The sequence below is a fragment of the Rosa rugosa genome, chromosome 1 (genome assembly GCF_958449725.1).
Source record: "Rosa rugosa chromosome 1, drRosRugo1.1, whole genome shotgun sequence".
Taxonomy (NCBI): domain Eukaryota; kingdom Viridiplantae; phylum Streptophyta; class Magnoliopsida; order Rosales; family Rosaceae; genus Rosa; species Rosa rugosa.
This window is the reverse complement of record NC_084820.1, coordinates 66936970-66951855: the sequence shown is the minus strand read 5'-3', so window position 1 is coordinate 66951855 and position 14886 is coordinate 66936970. Positions and strand designations below refer to the sequence as shown.

At 40.5% G+C, this 14886-nt stretch overlaps 2 protein-coding genes across 3 annotated transcripts; one reads left to right on the top strand and one right to left on the bottom strand.

Moving 5' to 3' along the window:
- Positions 1–4039: 4039 nt before the first annotated feature.
- Positions 4040–9525, top strand: LOC133726292 (protein RIK). Of its 2 annotated transcripts, XM_062153804.1 has the most exons (12): positions 4042–4223; positions 4691–4925; positions 5177–5275; positions 5377–5411; positions 5496–5571; positions 5914–6045; positions 6128–6205; positions 6748–6841; positions 6941–7058; positions 7419–7962; positions 8594–8822; positions 8981–9525. In XM_062153804.1, exons 1-12 carry the CDS (start codon positions 4168–4170, stop codon positions 9100–9102), a joined length of 1818 nt encoding a protein of 605 aa, XP_062009788.1. In that variant the 5' UTR covers positions 4042–4167; the 3' UTR covers positions 9103–9525. The 2 variants fall into 2 exon arrangements, with proteins under 2 accessions (XP_062009789.1, XP_062009788.1); XM_062153805.1 differs by lacking the exon at positions 8981–9525 and having other exon boundaries at positions 4040–4223; positions 8293–8734.
- Positions 9526–10247: 722 nt separating this feature from the next.
- LOC133726291 (exocyst complex component EXO70E2) lies at positions 10248–13246 on the bottom strand. The gene is made up of 2 exons (XM_062153803.1): positions 12964–13246; positions 10248–12791 (listed from the first exon to the last, which is right to left on the bottom strand). The coding sequence occupies exon 2, from the start codon at positions 12517–12519 to the stop codon at positions 10546–10548; it is 1974 nt and encodes a 657-aa protein (XP_062009787.1). The 5' UTR covers positions 12520–12791; positions 12964–13246; the 3' UTR covers positions 10248–10545.
- Between the last annotated feature and the right edge of the window lie 1640 nt (positions 13247–14886).

The following is a 14886-nucleotide window of genomic DNA, read 5'->3' as shown; positions in this document are numbered from 1 at the left end:
TTTGAATGTCTGGGAAGTTATTTGTTAAAATTAGGATGTTAGGGACTGAACTGTCGACGCACCCAAAGTACAGGGGGGGGCCCAGTAATTTCCCCTTAAATTGAAGAGTAAGTTTCCGGCTCTAGAGAGGGTTGAATTTTTCCAACCATTAAGCCTATTCAAAATCTTAATAATCCGTTCCTTTGCATTATGAGGATCTTTCTAGAAAACAATGTTACAAATGCCCAAATATTTTTCAATAGTTGATCTATGCTGAATACCAAGAGTAGAAGAAATATTCATTTTCACATAAGCATTAAGCTTAGAAGAGAAGTAGATAGAAGACTTATCTAGGTTCATTTAATTGTTGACCAAAGACCAAATTTATCAAGATCCTAGACAAATTCCTAGATGCAGTAGGAGAGGTCTTGCCAAATATTAAACAATCATAAGCAAATAAGAGATTGGAGACTCTGAAACATTTAGGAGAAGTAAGAAGACCAATTTGGTTTTTCAGGTAGCCTTGTTTAAATTTCTAACCAAAGGTTCCATACACAGGATATTAATGTACGGAGAAATTAGATCTCCTTATATAATACACCTTGAAAGGCTTAAGATGACCTTCAGGTTTACCATTAACTAAAATAGAAAAGGAAACTGAATTAATACATTCCATAATCATAGAGATCCATTTCTGGTGAAAACTAAATTTGCGAAGAGTAAGCTTAATATAATCCCAGTTCAGGTACATAGTCATAAGCCTTTTCTAAATCTAGTCATAAGCCTTTTCTAAATCTAGCTTAACATACATAGCACCATTACTTGCTTTCAGCTTATTGAAATTGGAAAAAAGTTCATGAGCAATGAGAATATCATCTACAATGGATCTACCATAAGCAAAGGCTCCTTGATTTTTGGAAATACATTTTTCTAGAATAGGTCTTTGTTTCAAAAGGTCCTTAAACAACATTTATTATTAACTGCAATTTTGTATCCAATTCAGCAATTAAGTTCCGAAACATATTCAGTTCATCGCCAATGAAGGTTCACCAGCAGGTGAACCACCGCCAAAACAGGTGATCCAGTTTTTTCTCCGCCCCTGTGCCACCTTCAGCTATGGAACTAGTCTCAAAATGACCGCCTAATCCAATCTAGTTGCTGCCCAAACTGCACCGCCCTCCACAACTGCCCATGACGACATATCAAAGAGGAGAACCAAAATGGATTGGAAGTTGCAACCAGGTTCTTTATCCTCCGACTGTTGAGAATGTGTATAAATATAACTCCCACATTGGAAAAATATAACTTTACTTCTGGGTTTATAAGGGTTTGGGCCACTCCATCCATTGCCAATTGGTTTTGGATGTGAACCCCAGATTACTTTACACGTGGGTAACCGTCACCCAATATAACTTGTCCACGTGTATGGCTTGAGAAATCACCATACATGCGGGGGCGTGTTGAGAATGTGTATAAATATAACTCCCACATTGGAAAAATATAACTTTGCTTATTAGTTTATAAGGGTTTGGGTCACTCCATCCATTGCCAATTAGTTTTGGATCTGAACCCCAGATTACTTTATCACCGACCATCTCAAGCTCCGCCACCACTTAAATTGTGTTACTCTCTTACTAACAGTTCCAATGCCACCACTTAAATTGTGTTACTCTCTTACTAACAGTTCCAATGCCACCACATAATATCGACTGAAAAAAACCTTCCATCGCTCTCTCTCTCTCTCGAAAGGAGAGGGCGGCTAGGTTTCCTTAGGTAAGCTTGGAGGCTCTCGTCCGGCGGCTCCCGTGCCGCACTAGGCTATTAGCCTTGTTGGTTTACGGTGAGTGCGGCCGGGCGGGGATGTGTTGATGGCCGTTTCTCAGCCTGTGCTGCTGCGGCGTGGCTTGGACCTTGACAAGCTTGCAAGCCTGTGGTGGGTCTGCGTCTTCTGATCGTTTGGAGGCTCTAGCGGCGGTAGACTGGTGGTATCGGCGTTCTCTTCCCTTGCTCGACGGCGGCGACTGGCAGGACGGCGTGAGGTGGGGCTTCGATGGGCTCGTTTTGGATCGGAGTTTTCCGATCTGGTATGGGTGCTTCGGAACCATGTAGAGATGAGGTGTTTTGGGGGAGGTGGTGCTTCTTGTCGGCGTGCTGGCGATGATGGCGGGGTGGATGGTCGTCCGATGTCTACTCGTGGCGGTGGCTAGGGTCTCTCCAACGTGGTGGAGGCGTGGTGGCTGTTACAACTTGGAGTTTGGCTAGGGTTTGAGTGCTCTTGGGTCTGGGCTTTGCTTTGGGCCCAATTTTATTATTTGTTTGTTATTTTATTTTGTGTAATAATGCTCCATCTTTTACTGGTGGGTGCAGTGGGCCTTGGCCCTGTATACCTTGTTTCTTTGGGTTGTTACAATGTTTTGGTGTTGTAGCTTCTTATTGATCAAGGCGGAATAGTCTAGGCTAGTAGTCATTTTTAATGTGTAGTCAGTGCACTACTTGAGCAACGATTGTAATGGGTGATCTTCGGATCTCCTAGCTTGACCTTGTACGGTCGTATGATCTTTTCGATCACAGGAATATATCTTCCTTTCCCCTAAAAAAAAAAACCAGTTCCAATGCCACCAACCATACAAATCGAATCGATTCCACACACACAACCTTTTAGGCTTTTACCAACTACATTGTTTTTTTTGGGCAATCTCACCAACTACTAAAAGTACATTGTTTTTTTTGTGCAATCGCTTCAATCTGTCTAATTTTAAAGATGAATAATAACAATTAGAATGGCTTTGACTCTCTCTCTCGAGAGAGAGAAATATCGTTGTTTCGTCTCCTCGGTGAGCGGTGGCGACAAAACTTATCGCTTGCTTCTCTATTCTTATGGCGGCGGCGACAAATCTCTTCGTCCACCTCTTTCTTCGGTTAGAGGCGGCGATGGTGCTGATGTTGGTGGGATTGGGATTAGATCTCTGATTGTTTAGATCTGGTTTGGTGGATCTCTTGATAGTGAGGTAGGATCTGCTCTTGATCCGTCGATCGATGGTGATGGTAGCGAGTGGCGAGGCAGCCAGATTGATTCTATTGGAGATGGTGGTGCTTGGGGGCGGGGCTGTGTGAGTCCGAATTGGTAGGCTGACGGCGTTGTCTTCCTCTCAAAGTCCTCGTTGTCTTCCAATGGGTTGAGTGCAGATGCTGAGGGTGAGGACGATGGTGACTTGGCTGTTGATGAGACTGACGTCTTTGCCGGTCGAGCTCTTCGAGATGGAGGAGATGGTTGTGACTGCGGCGGTTTGCGGGTCGTCGGCGATATGGGATCAGACTCGGTTTCTGGATCTCGTCAGGGAGCGTTTGCGAACACGGCAGTGTTCACTCGATGCCATGGGTGGGAGGTTGAAGGAGTTGGATCGGTGGCAATGTTGGCGGGTATCGACGGCGATGTGACTGGCGGCTTTGGGATGGAAAGGTACCGGTGGGCTCATTGGGCTAGGGTTTTGGCTTACCCTTTTGTTTGGGCTTGCGTTGGTAGTGGCTGGGCCTTTTGGGTATTAATCTAGCTTGTGGGTCTCAGTTTTTGGGTCACTGGGCTAGGGGCCCTTATGGGCCGGATTACCCTGTTCCTATGGGGTTGGATGTATTGGGTCTTTATGACCCATAATATTGTTTCATTTCTGTTTTGGGTCGCAAAAACCAGTACTTTAGTTGGTTACTTTTAAGTCTTGCTTCGAGGTTTCTTGGTTTTTGTTAGAATAAAGGTGCGTGAATTTACCAAAAGGTGGGGGTACTCGGGATTTTGTGGGATTTTATTCTTCTAGAATAGGTTTTCATGAGATTCTAAGGGGCGATTCTTTCTGACGACCCCATAGGGGTGTTTCGTTCTTGTACTGCTTGCTGAATTATAATGAAAAGGGCTGACCTATTTCTCTCAAAAAAAAAAAAAAACTTATAAATCAAATCATCAAAAACTAACGAAAATGGTGTACATTGACGAATAAAAAAACCCATAAGTTTTGTGAAGGACAAACTAGAAAATAGAAATTGTATAGAAAAGTTGAATTTGGCCCGTGAAAGCGTAAAAACTAAAAAGAAAAAAGAAAAAAGAAAAAAGAAAGTAAACTTGAAAACCAAAAGAACTCTCTTCTTTCTTTTCTTCATCGGAAAATCTCTCTCGGGAGGAACAGTCATCCAACGGCAATGACGGAGGAGAGCGGCGCTAGGGTTTCCAATGATGCATCGCAAACAAGGCAAAGGTATCATCATCATCATCTCTCCTATAATAACCAAAACCCTAATTTCTGTCATCCGCTTCAGAATTTCAATCTGTTCCGTATTTGCTTACGAGTTTCGTTTCGATTAGATGATTGAATGGGATGGTTTTGATGTTCGGTGAGTCTCACGAATTTTGGTTTTGTTTGGTGTCACTTTGCATGTTTGAAATTTTACCAAGTTTGAAACTTTGAGCTCAGCTAGGTTATATGGATTGGGATTAAGGTGGAAGAATAGATATTGATATCGGAAGTTGTTTAGTTTGAAATAATCTAGACATCAGGACTTGCTTTTCGCAGTTTTCGCCTTATTTTACCGAAGTTACTGAAGATTGTCAGTGCTTATACTTTGTGTTATTTTGTGTATTTTGATTCAAGCTTGACCCTTGTTGCAATGTCATTGCTCATTTGTGTTTCACCACAATGTCGTAACCTTTTGGTTCGTGCAACAGAAAGAAAAGAAAGTGGGATCAACCAGCGGAGCCATTGGTTTCAGCTGGTTTAGCGGTGCCTGGGGCGCTCCCATTAGGCAATGTGGGATTGCTTGGTGGGATGACGCTTCCCGGTGTAAGTCCAGTGTCCGGTGCGATGAATCCACTTGCTGCTGGCTTTCCTACTGTACCGCAGGCGTATCAGGTGCCTCTGATACCGCAGCAAGCTGCAACAGTTATCCAGAAACTAATACAAGTGAGATACCTTACGCTTGGATTTTGCTGCATTTTGTTGATTTTTTGAAGAAGCATTGTGATTATAACTGTCAGCACCATTTACAATTACTTTTGGGATATGCGTTGTCTTATTACCATGTATATTCTGGTTTTCGTTGGCTCCACATATGAGTTATTTGTTATTTTTCCTCATATTTCAGCTGACATTACAATTAATTTTTTTCCAAATTTCTTCTTTGCAATTGATGTTCTGAATGATTTGCTATATAGCCAAAGATCCAAGATGAGTTAATAGCACGAGAAATTGTTATTAATGATGCAGAGTCTTCTATTCGGTACAAGCTGACAAAACGCCAAACACAGGAGGAGGTGAATGTTTTTGATTTTTTTTCTGTACAGAAAACTGTTTTAGTGTTAGTTCGTAATGGGTGGTTCTTTTGCTTGAGATTGATTGTGCATGATACTTGCAGATCCAAAGGTGCACTGGTGCTGTGGTGATAACAAGGTTCGTTGGTTTACAGTGGCACATTCATAGTCGGCTTTTTCCTCATGTATCATGTATGTAATGCATATATGATTGAATTTTCAGGGGCAAGTATCATCCACCAAATGCGTCAACTGATGGTGAAAAGGCATTATATCTTCATATTTCTGCAGGGGCTAATGTAAGTACCTTGGTTTCATCTGTTGACATTATTATTTCTGTGCACATTACTGCTTGTGATAGATGTATTATGTTTGATGATAAAGGTTTACAATTATTCTGGGATATTTGGGTAAAATAGGTTTATCCACACGATTTGGTAGTTCTTGTCAAAAATATTTTGCAGATTTGCAGAATCACCTTAAAAATTATTTTAACATATTCTAGATGGTTATAAAATAATTATTGTAGTAATCTGCACCCTATCACCTTTTGATTAGAGACATCATAAGGTTTAAACCGTCCTTCAGTATAAGTTCTCATGGAGGATTTATTTGCTTTCATCATAATCATGACTTGCTAGATAAAAGAGACGACCGAACGGATTTTAGCAGTTGATCGTGCTGCTGCCATGGTTGAAGAAATGTTGAAACAGGGTCAAAATTTACATCCCTTGTCATTGTTGTCTTCTTCTACCGTGAGTAATGGACTGAAGGTATGTTTCCATTAAATGTCATCTTCTGAATGGTATGGCAAATTGCTGGCATAAATTCACTAATGTAAACTGGTTTACTCAGGAACCAAGCACATGTGTATATCTGGGCTTTGATGCAGATCCATCATTGAACATTGCTGCCCGTATACGTGGACCAAGTGTGAGTTCTTTTATCCCCCTTCCCATACCACCTGTCCTATCAGTAACTTTTAGATAGTTCAATTCATCCTTTCAGGTGTGAGTTCTTTTACAAACCCCCCCCCCCCCCCCCCCCCTCACCGTGCCCCGCCTTTTTTTTTTTTTTTTTACTTCATGCATATGGTAGCTTCATCGGTTCTTGAAATTTGTGAGAATTTTTTTGCATTGTAGATTTTAAAAATCTGTATAATCAGTATAGCTCATTGCTGGGGTATGTTGTGGACTTCTTTGTCCACTTTCTTTTATAATATCAGTCTTTTGATCAGCATTTCATGTTTTAAAAAAATAAAATAAAACCACCCTAGTTATTGTGTTTAAATTGCTTCTTCAATTGCATGTTTCATTATGTTGATGCTTGTAATCAGGTTTAACTCTTACATTTTATTATAAAGTTTATCTTGCACTTGATGAAGATATGTGATTCTAATGTTTGAAGCTTTCTCTGACATCTCCATACAATGGGGAGAAAATGTTTTTGTGTCGGATGTTGGTTTGTAAATGCAGGACCAGTATATAAATCACATTATGAATGAAACAGGAGCAACTGTCTTACTCAGAGGGCGTGGTTCAGGAAATATTGATTGTTTACATGGTGAAGGTATCCCTTTTCTCATGCAGTATGATCTTGTTACAAGCTACAAGCCTGTTGATCTTATATTAATTGTTATTTCATGTATTTCTTCTATCTTTCCTGCAGAAGGACAACAACCATTGCATCTGTTCTTGTCAAGTAATAATTTGAAAAGTCTCGAAGATGCTAGGCTTTTGGCTGAACATCTTTTGGATACAATCAGCGTAGAGTGTGGTGTCTCCAGGTAATTGGATTATAACTTTTAGGCATTTCACAGTTAGAAGTTCTCTAACTCTTATTACTAAATAAGTAAATATGCTGAGGGGGATTCTGTACTCGCTCTCTTAATTGCTACATTTATTTTGGAGAATGAAAGTATGGTTTACCTGTATTCCCAAACTTTCATATTTCATTTGCTTTTTGTATAAACTATCTTTTTCTTTTTTCATCCACGATGTGAAGTTAATTCTGTCTTGGCTGTGATTTTGCTTGACAATCCACTCTGGTTATGCTCATTGCCTGGACATGCAGTTTCCATTAGCTAGTTCCATTTGTACTGTAGCTTGTAATTGCGTATATAACTTGTTGCAATTTTCTGTCATAGGGTTTCTTCATCTAAGGTTTATAGTGCTATTGCACCCCCACAGCAGGTATATAGTGCTGTTCCTCCACCACATCAGTTGTCGGCTGGAGTTCAGAGTTCTGGAAATGAGATAAAAGCCATTACAACTTTGGCGTCTGCAACTGTCGGTCTTACACCAGCTCCTCCGGTTTCCTCAGTTGGGACTCCTGTGACCACTACCGTTTTTACTCAAGGGACAGTATCTCAGTCTGAAGGATTTTCAAACTGTGTGCAATCTCAGGCAAGCAGTGGTGGTTGTCCACAACTCCCATCTGGTGGAACAATCTACAGTGGATATGGTGGGATATATCCTCATGTCACACCTTTACAACAAGTTGCCCTGGCCCTTAGACAGTCAACATCCCCTATCACTTCTACAATTGCTCCCACAACATCAGTCCCAAGCACTGAACCAAAGTTGAATACGAAATTCAGCTCTGATTCTGAGAAGGAAAAACGGCCTCCACAAAGACGGAAGTTTCAGGAGTTACCAGTTAGTTTGAAGGGTCCTGCCAAAGTTCATCAGGTATCAATGCATGCTCCTTGGTGGTTTGTCTTTTGGGAAAAACATAAAAATAAAATTTGTTGAACTTAGTTGAACATAGATAGACAAGTATGGAAATAGAAGTCTTTTAAGAGTTTCTGTGCGAGAGGCCAATAAGGTTTTGTTTTAACTGTTCTGAAGATTGGCCTTTGTTGTTGTTGTCGTTTTTTTTTTTTCTTTCTTTCTTTCTTTTCCAGCAGTAAGATGATAGTTTAAGTGATTATGGTCCTAATTGCTACTTGTTTAATTGATTTTGTCTTCACCTTGTATAATTGAATCTTGTGCTGACTCTCTCATTGCTCGTTATTCCAGGTATTTTCTCTGACCTTCTATGAGGCTAACTGGCCGATACTGGACCTCTCTTTTGGGCCATTGGTTTCTATTTTTCACAGGGTTTTCAAATTTTGGGGCACCATTCAAGGGCACTTACAGCTTGAGAGCTTTCTCAAGCAGACAATCTAGATTTCATACTGTCTAGTTTAATGTTTTTACTGGGCATGTTAGCAAAACATGCAGCATTTTCTTTTTGTCAAGTCCAGCGTTGGGATTCTCCATATTTTGGTTATTGAGCTATCAGCTTCTTTTTGGTTTCTTTCTCCCTAACTGAGTGCAGGAATTGGACTTATTAAAGCCACCTGAACTGGTGTCAGATTTGGGTGTGAGGAATGTATTAACTATGCCAGCTCCAAAGAAGTTGGTCCAGCAGGTTTCAAATGGAATGCCGCCACCGCCACCCAGAACCATGCCTCCACCTCCACCAAAATTTACATCATCAACACAGGTTGTTAAAGAGATTGACAAGAACAATGTTCTGAAAAAGACAAAATCTGATAATGTACCTGGTATGGCGGAAGACCTGCTCTGCTTTATGTTTCCTGTTTGTGCTTCTTGTGTTAAAAATATGATGGGAGTCTAGTTGTGTGTGTGTACGAGGGGGCCTATTAGGTACTGGGAGAATTATTTATTGTTTTTCTTATATGTGCTTCTGTTTGGTTATCAGATACTTTGGTCAAGCTCATGGAATATGGAGAAGATGATGATGACTCTGAGGAAACTGATGAACAGTCACCCAATAGCAACCCTGTTGCAGTAACAGCTCGAAAGCCTTTCTGGGCTTTATGAGTTGTCAGTTAGTGGAGAATGGTTTCAGATAATACATCATAATGAATGAGCTCTTTCAACACCATGTTTTGGGAATGTTGACCTTTGCTGTAGTGTGTTTTTCCAGTTAGGGATCTGTTTCGGCACTTACTGGTCACTTTTCTCTGGAGTCGTCAGCTAGTGGAAAAGCTGTGTTGTACTTGTATCTTATCCTGGTTCAAGTAGGTCGAGATTAGTAGCATAGTTGTAGTTTAAAAAGCAATTTCTTTTTCATTAGATTGTGAACATGCGTGCGGCACTGCAGATTTGTAAAAATGACATAACATGCATATCGGTTTCTTCCGAGTATATTCGCTGTGATGTTCAGTGTATGTCCATTCAGAATCAAGCAGGTTAGATATGACAAATTTTTTCTGGTATAAATTCACCGAACATTTCAGTCCATTTGTTTGGGATACCTTGTGGTTGGAAGAATTATCTGCTTACTCATGTATTTAAAACTTTAGTAGCACGCATTGAATCTCTTTCCGATTTGCTGTGCCCTTCTTAATTGAATGAAAATGTGACAAGGAGGTTAGGGTGATCAAAAGTTTCTGGTTGATCGCGACAGTTCATATAGACTAGGTCACGCATTGATGCACAAATGACAATTCTTGTTCGAGGTTACTTGGATCTGGCCTCAGAGTCCTTGACTCGGCGCTGATGGGGTCTTCTCCTCCACAAAATTATAGACGAGGCACCTCCCAATTCAGTGTCTATAAATATCTCTTACCGCTAGCAATAGCATCACCATTGACGAGATTTCCAACTAAGGTTTTCAACTGGACAAGAAATTAGAGGTACAAGTCTTGATTGCCAAGTTCTTTTAAGCGGGACACGTTTTATGGCTCAACTTGCAGGATGACCACATGCTTGACAATTCTGCTGGGTATTCATATGGCTAGTTGGGCACACAACTGGACAACTTCAAATATACCCAAAATCTACTTGACCTCATAAACAAACAGGAATACAATCATTTTATGGAGATTTGACTTGGTATTGACTATTGTGATGGCTCACAACATGTCCCATTCTTAAATAGTCCTGTTTCCAATTTGCAGAAGCATGTGGACTTTATCACAACATATATCTTCATCCATCTCATACTCAAATAATAATAATAATAACAAAAGAAAAACATGGAGAAGTTTAATATAAAACATTGCAGCATCCATTATGTAAGTATCACATTGAGTACAGAGATCACAAAGTGAACATTTTCATCATATTACATTGCACACATTGAGTACAGAGATCACAAAGTGAACATTTTCATCATATTACATTGCACAGAAGAAACTACTGAGAAAAAGAACCCATTAAACTGTTGTTGATTAATCAAGCATACATGAGTAGAGTGGAACATAGAATAAAATCATTCCTCTGCTGTAAGTAACATACCAGTTCTTATTCATGATGATGTCACCTCCGGCTGGAATTTTGTAATAATTTTGAGGAACCTTCAAAGAGATCCATGAGGTAATTCTCCATGTCATCAGCACTGTACTTGATGAGCTTGTCACTTATGTCATTGGAGTGTCTTCCCACAAATGTCCTGTAAGCTTGGATCACATTAAGGGATGTCGAGATTTGCAAGTCTTCTCGAAGCTGAGGATCCGGAATGAGCCATGCCGACTGGACCTTGTATATCTCCTCGAAAGCAAGATAAAAGCTGCGGAGCCTTTCCTTGAGAAGGCTTTTTGAGATAGAATTTGACCCAGGATTTTGTATGCCCTCCTCTTTTAGCAAAGAAAGGATGTAACTCCAACTAGCTCTCTGGTAGCTCATTGCATGCTGTTGAAATTTCCTGTTGTGCTTTCTAATCCAATCATCTCCAAAGATAAGCCTCAATTCTGCCCCTTTAACCTTCTGAGCCATGTAATGTATATTGTTCATCAAAAAGACGTGTTGCAAAGAAGCATCCTTATATAACTTTGACTTCTCATCAAGATTGGATTCCAGACTTGAAGCAAATGATAGGAACTGGTGAGCCATTGGGGATTTTCTGCCTGAAGAATCAGTGCTTTTGTTCTCCTCTTCTTTAGTTGGACTAGTGTCAGGAGACAACAAAATGGGATCACCTTCATCGCAGTCCTTGAGAAGCAGATCAAGGGTCTGACCATAGTCTGTAAGAGTCCTCATGTAATTCATCACATATCTAGTCAGCGGGTGTATACCCCCACCTGAAACAGGGTTAGTGGAAGGGTTTGATGCAATGGCATTCTCAAATTCAATAACTGTTGCCTTCACAGAATCACCCAATCTCAGCAGGACATCATGACACTCCATGCTTACAGAAGAACCAGCCTCACCAAAGTATAAAGCATCTATATCAGGAAGAACATCCGCTAGCACCTCATACATGTCAAGAATGCGAACCAACTTTTCTGGCTGGTGAGGGCCGATAGACATGGCTTCGGCGAAATTGAGAAGCTGCAGTATTGAAGCCTTTGATGCCTCAACAAAACAATCTAGCCGAACAGGTCCAAGCTCCTCAAAAATCTGTTCACTGAGCCATTTCTCACTAGCCAGATAAATCCGCACGAAAATCTTCATAACCCAGACCCATCTTCTGATTTTGGAATTCAAAGAAACCCACTCCATCTTCCGCACATCCTCAATGCTCAGTTTCTGAATTTCTAGATATGAGAGACACTCATCCAAGGCATCCCTTCGGAGGTTGGTATAAGCTTGGGTACATTCCTGATCATAGTTGCAATTGAACATCATATTTGCAATGCCCCTGAGGTCAGGAATAACTTCCGGGCGAACCAAGTCAATGATGGAATCCTCAGAGGCTCGGCTAACACTATCCCTTTGAAATGAGTCCTCAATTGAGTCATCCCCAAAAGACATCAATGAGTTCTCATCCACAGCATCCTCTTCACATGAACGAAAAGACATGTGCTCCGGTGCACACGGCTGCCTGTTCTGAACAAGCATGTACCTGAACTCATCCTCCAGCCTAATCATCGCCGTTTGAAGAACATCATTCGCCTTGTGTAACAGCTCATACTTTTCATCATCTTTACTCAGACACAAACTCTCCAAACTTTCAATCAGCTGGTGAGCCTCCTCCACCGTGTTCAAGTACTCATTCGCCTCATTGGAGCTCGAATCCCATATCATAGTCTGATCTGCCTCCCACCCCAAGACCTTATCCTGAATCGAAGTAAGGCGAACTTCAATGTCACCAAAGTCCTCCACCTGTATCTCATTCAGTGTGCTCCTATTAGTCATCAGGGAAGACAATTTGGTGCCAAGATCAGCCAAAATCTTCCTCTCACCGTTTGTAAGGTTCTTCTTCGAACCCAACGCCCTCGCTATGCTTTTGGCTGCAACAATCAAGTCCTCCCCAACCTCCACTTCAGGGTTTCCAGGTTTACAATCCCCCATGGCCAAAATGAACTAACAAACTCTGACACAAACCCAGTAACCCTACACTCCCAAACAACTTTGGCAATTGAACCAAAGCCTCCCTATTTCCTCCAATCACCAAATCAAAACACAACTACCCTCTTTGCTGGCACAACCCAAAAATCAATACTTTTTATTCCACTCAAATAGTCTAATATTGAAAATCGCAGAGACCCAATACAGAACACCATAGAACACTCACAACAATTCTAGTGGGAACCCAAAAGAGATTTGAGGAAAAAGAACAAGTCCTGTCAATCATGAAGAAAAAAGGAGCAAACTTTTTATTATCTAAACCCAAAAAGCACCAGTCTTTTGAAAAGCTGGTCATCAGTGGGAAACAACATAATCAAATAAATTACAGTAACAACAGACAAAACAAACCCAGAAGTTGAATAGACAAAGACAACAGGAAAAGCCTACCTCTTTTGCAAGTCTCAAACTTCAGCTCATCAGAAACTCCATAGATACACAAATCTTTGAACAAGGGAAGAACAAGATCTGGTAAAAAAACAAAACAGTACGGAAGCGCTGACTAGAGAAATCAGAGGTGGATAGGACCAAAGTTTAGGCGATGAATAATATGAGGGTGCAAACTGGGCAACTTTAGCTGGACTTTTAAATGGGTTTGAAAACTTATTGGTCGTCTTTTCTTTCTTGTTGAGAGCCGATTTGACCTTTCTCGGTTCAGTCTGGTATGCATATAATCTGTCTGTCTGTCTATCTATCCAAGTAGAAGAGCAAGATTGCGATGCTTGGAACGCGTATATTATTATTTTTAGTGACAAATGTAACATTATTATTAGAGACAAATGTAAATTGGAATATAATATGGTACTATGGTACGTATTTGAAAGTAGAATCTGTGACGCACTTGTTTGTAATGGTACTGTTTACTCCTTTTTACTCTAGTCGTCTATGCACTACTAGTGTGTGCATTATTAAATTGGATGTTAAATCGTCAATCGTTATGATTTGTTCTAACATGTTAGTTGTAAAGTGATTTTAGTTAATCATTTAATCAAAAAGGCCAATGGGTTTTGTCCATTTATCCCATTTTTAGGGATTTTTTTCTCCCTTACCCTATTAAGTTTTTATAATTCTCTCTTACCCAATACACTCTAAGGGAGTCTTCCCTAATACCCCATTAAGATTTTTTTTTTGTTTTTAATTTTTTTTTAATACCATTTTACCCCTCACCCCTTTGTTACTTAGAGAGAGAGAGAGAAAATAGAAGAGAGAGAAACTATAGGAGACTTCGCCGGAGCACGTCACCGGCCGCCGGAATCCGGTCACCGATCACCGGAATCCGGTCACCGGTCGCCGGATTCCGGCCAACTTTGCCGGATTCCGGTCACCGGTCGCCGGAATCCGGCCAACTTTCGCCGGAATCCGGTCACCGGCTGCCGCCCACCGGAAATTGCTGAAAATCTCACCGGAAAGTTTTTTTGCCCCCAATAGACATCTATTGCCCCCTAATAGAGGGGCAATAGACGTCTATTGCCCCCCAATAGACGTCTATTGCCCTAATAGTCTATTGCCCCCTAATAGACGTCTATTGGCCCCCAATAGACGACTATCAGCCATGTATTGCCCCCTAGTAGACGTCTATTGCCTCCTAATAGGACTTTCAGTAGCTAGAATGGGAACTAATCTCCCTAAATTTAGACAAATAAAACTTTGATTACAGAGAAAAAACAAGGAGATTACATCAATTCAAAACGTCTATTGCCCTCCAATAGACGTCTATTGCCCCCCAATGGACCATTATTACCCTCCAATAGATTTTTTTTTTTTCTCCTTTCCTTCTAGGCCTTGTACCCACATTTTACCCCAAAAAAAGGAAGAGAGAGAGAGTCAAGACGTGCTCGATCTCAGACGGAAAAAAAAAATGCACACAACCAAAACAACCACCTCACAATAGAGAATGCAATACACACATCACCAAAGCAGGAAATGAGAGAAGACAACAACTACAACTATTATTCCATTCCAATTCAATTCAATTCATATAGCACAAAAAATCTTCTGGAAAAAAGCAACCAACCTTTAGTGGCCTACCATTCTCAAAACAAAAAAAAAAAAAAAAAAAAAAACTGCAGTTTCCTACCGAAACCTTGAAAATCCATAGAATGTGCTAATCCAATCTCCATAATTGCATAACAATGAGGATCAATACAACCTAACAGGCTCATAATAGCCAACAAGATAATCAAAACAAGGCTAATACATCAAAATTAAAACAATATGAGATCTTTCTGATACAATATATTCAAAATTCTCATGCATATTCTCCTTAATTAGATCGCGAAAAGAAAACCTCCAGATTCTACATGTCAGCCTTGT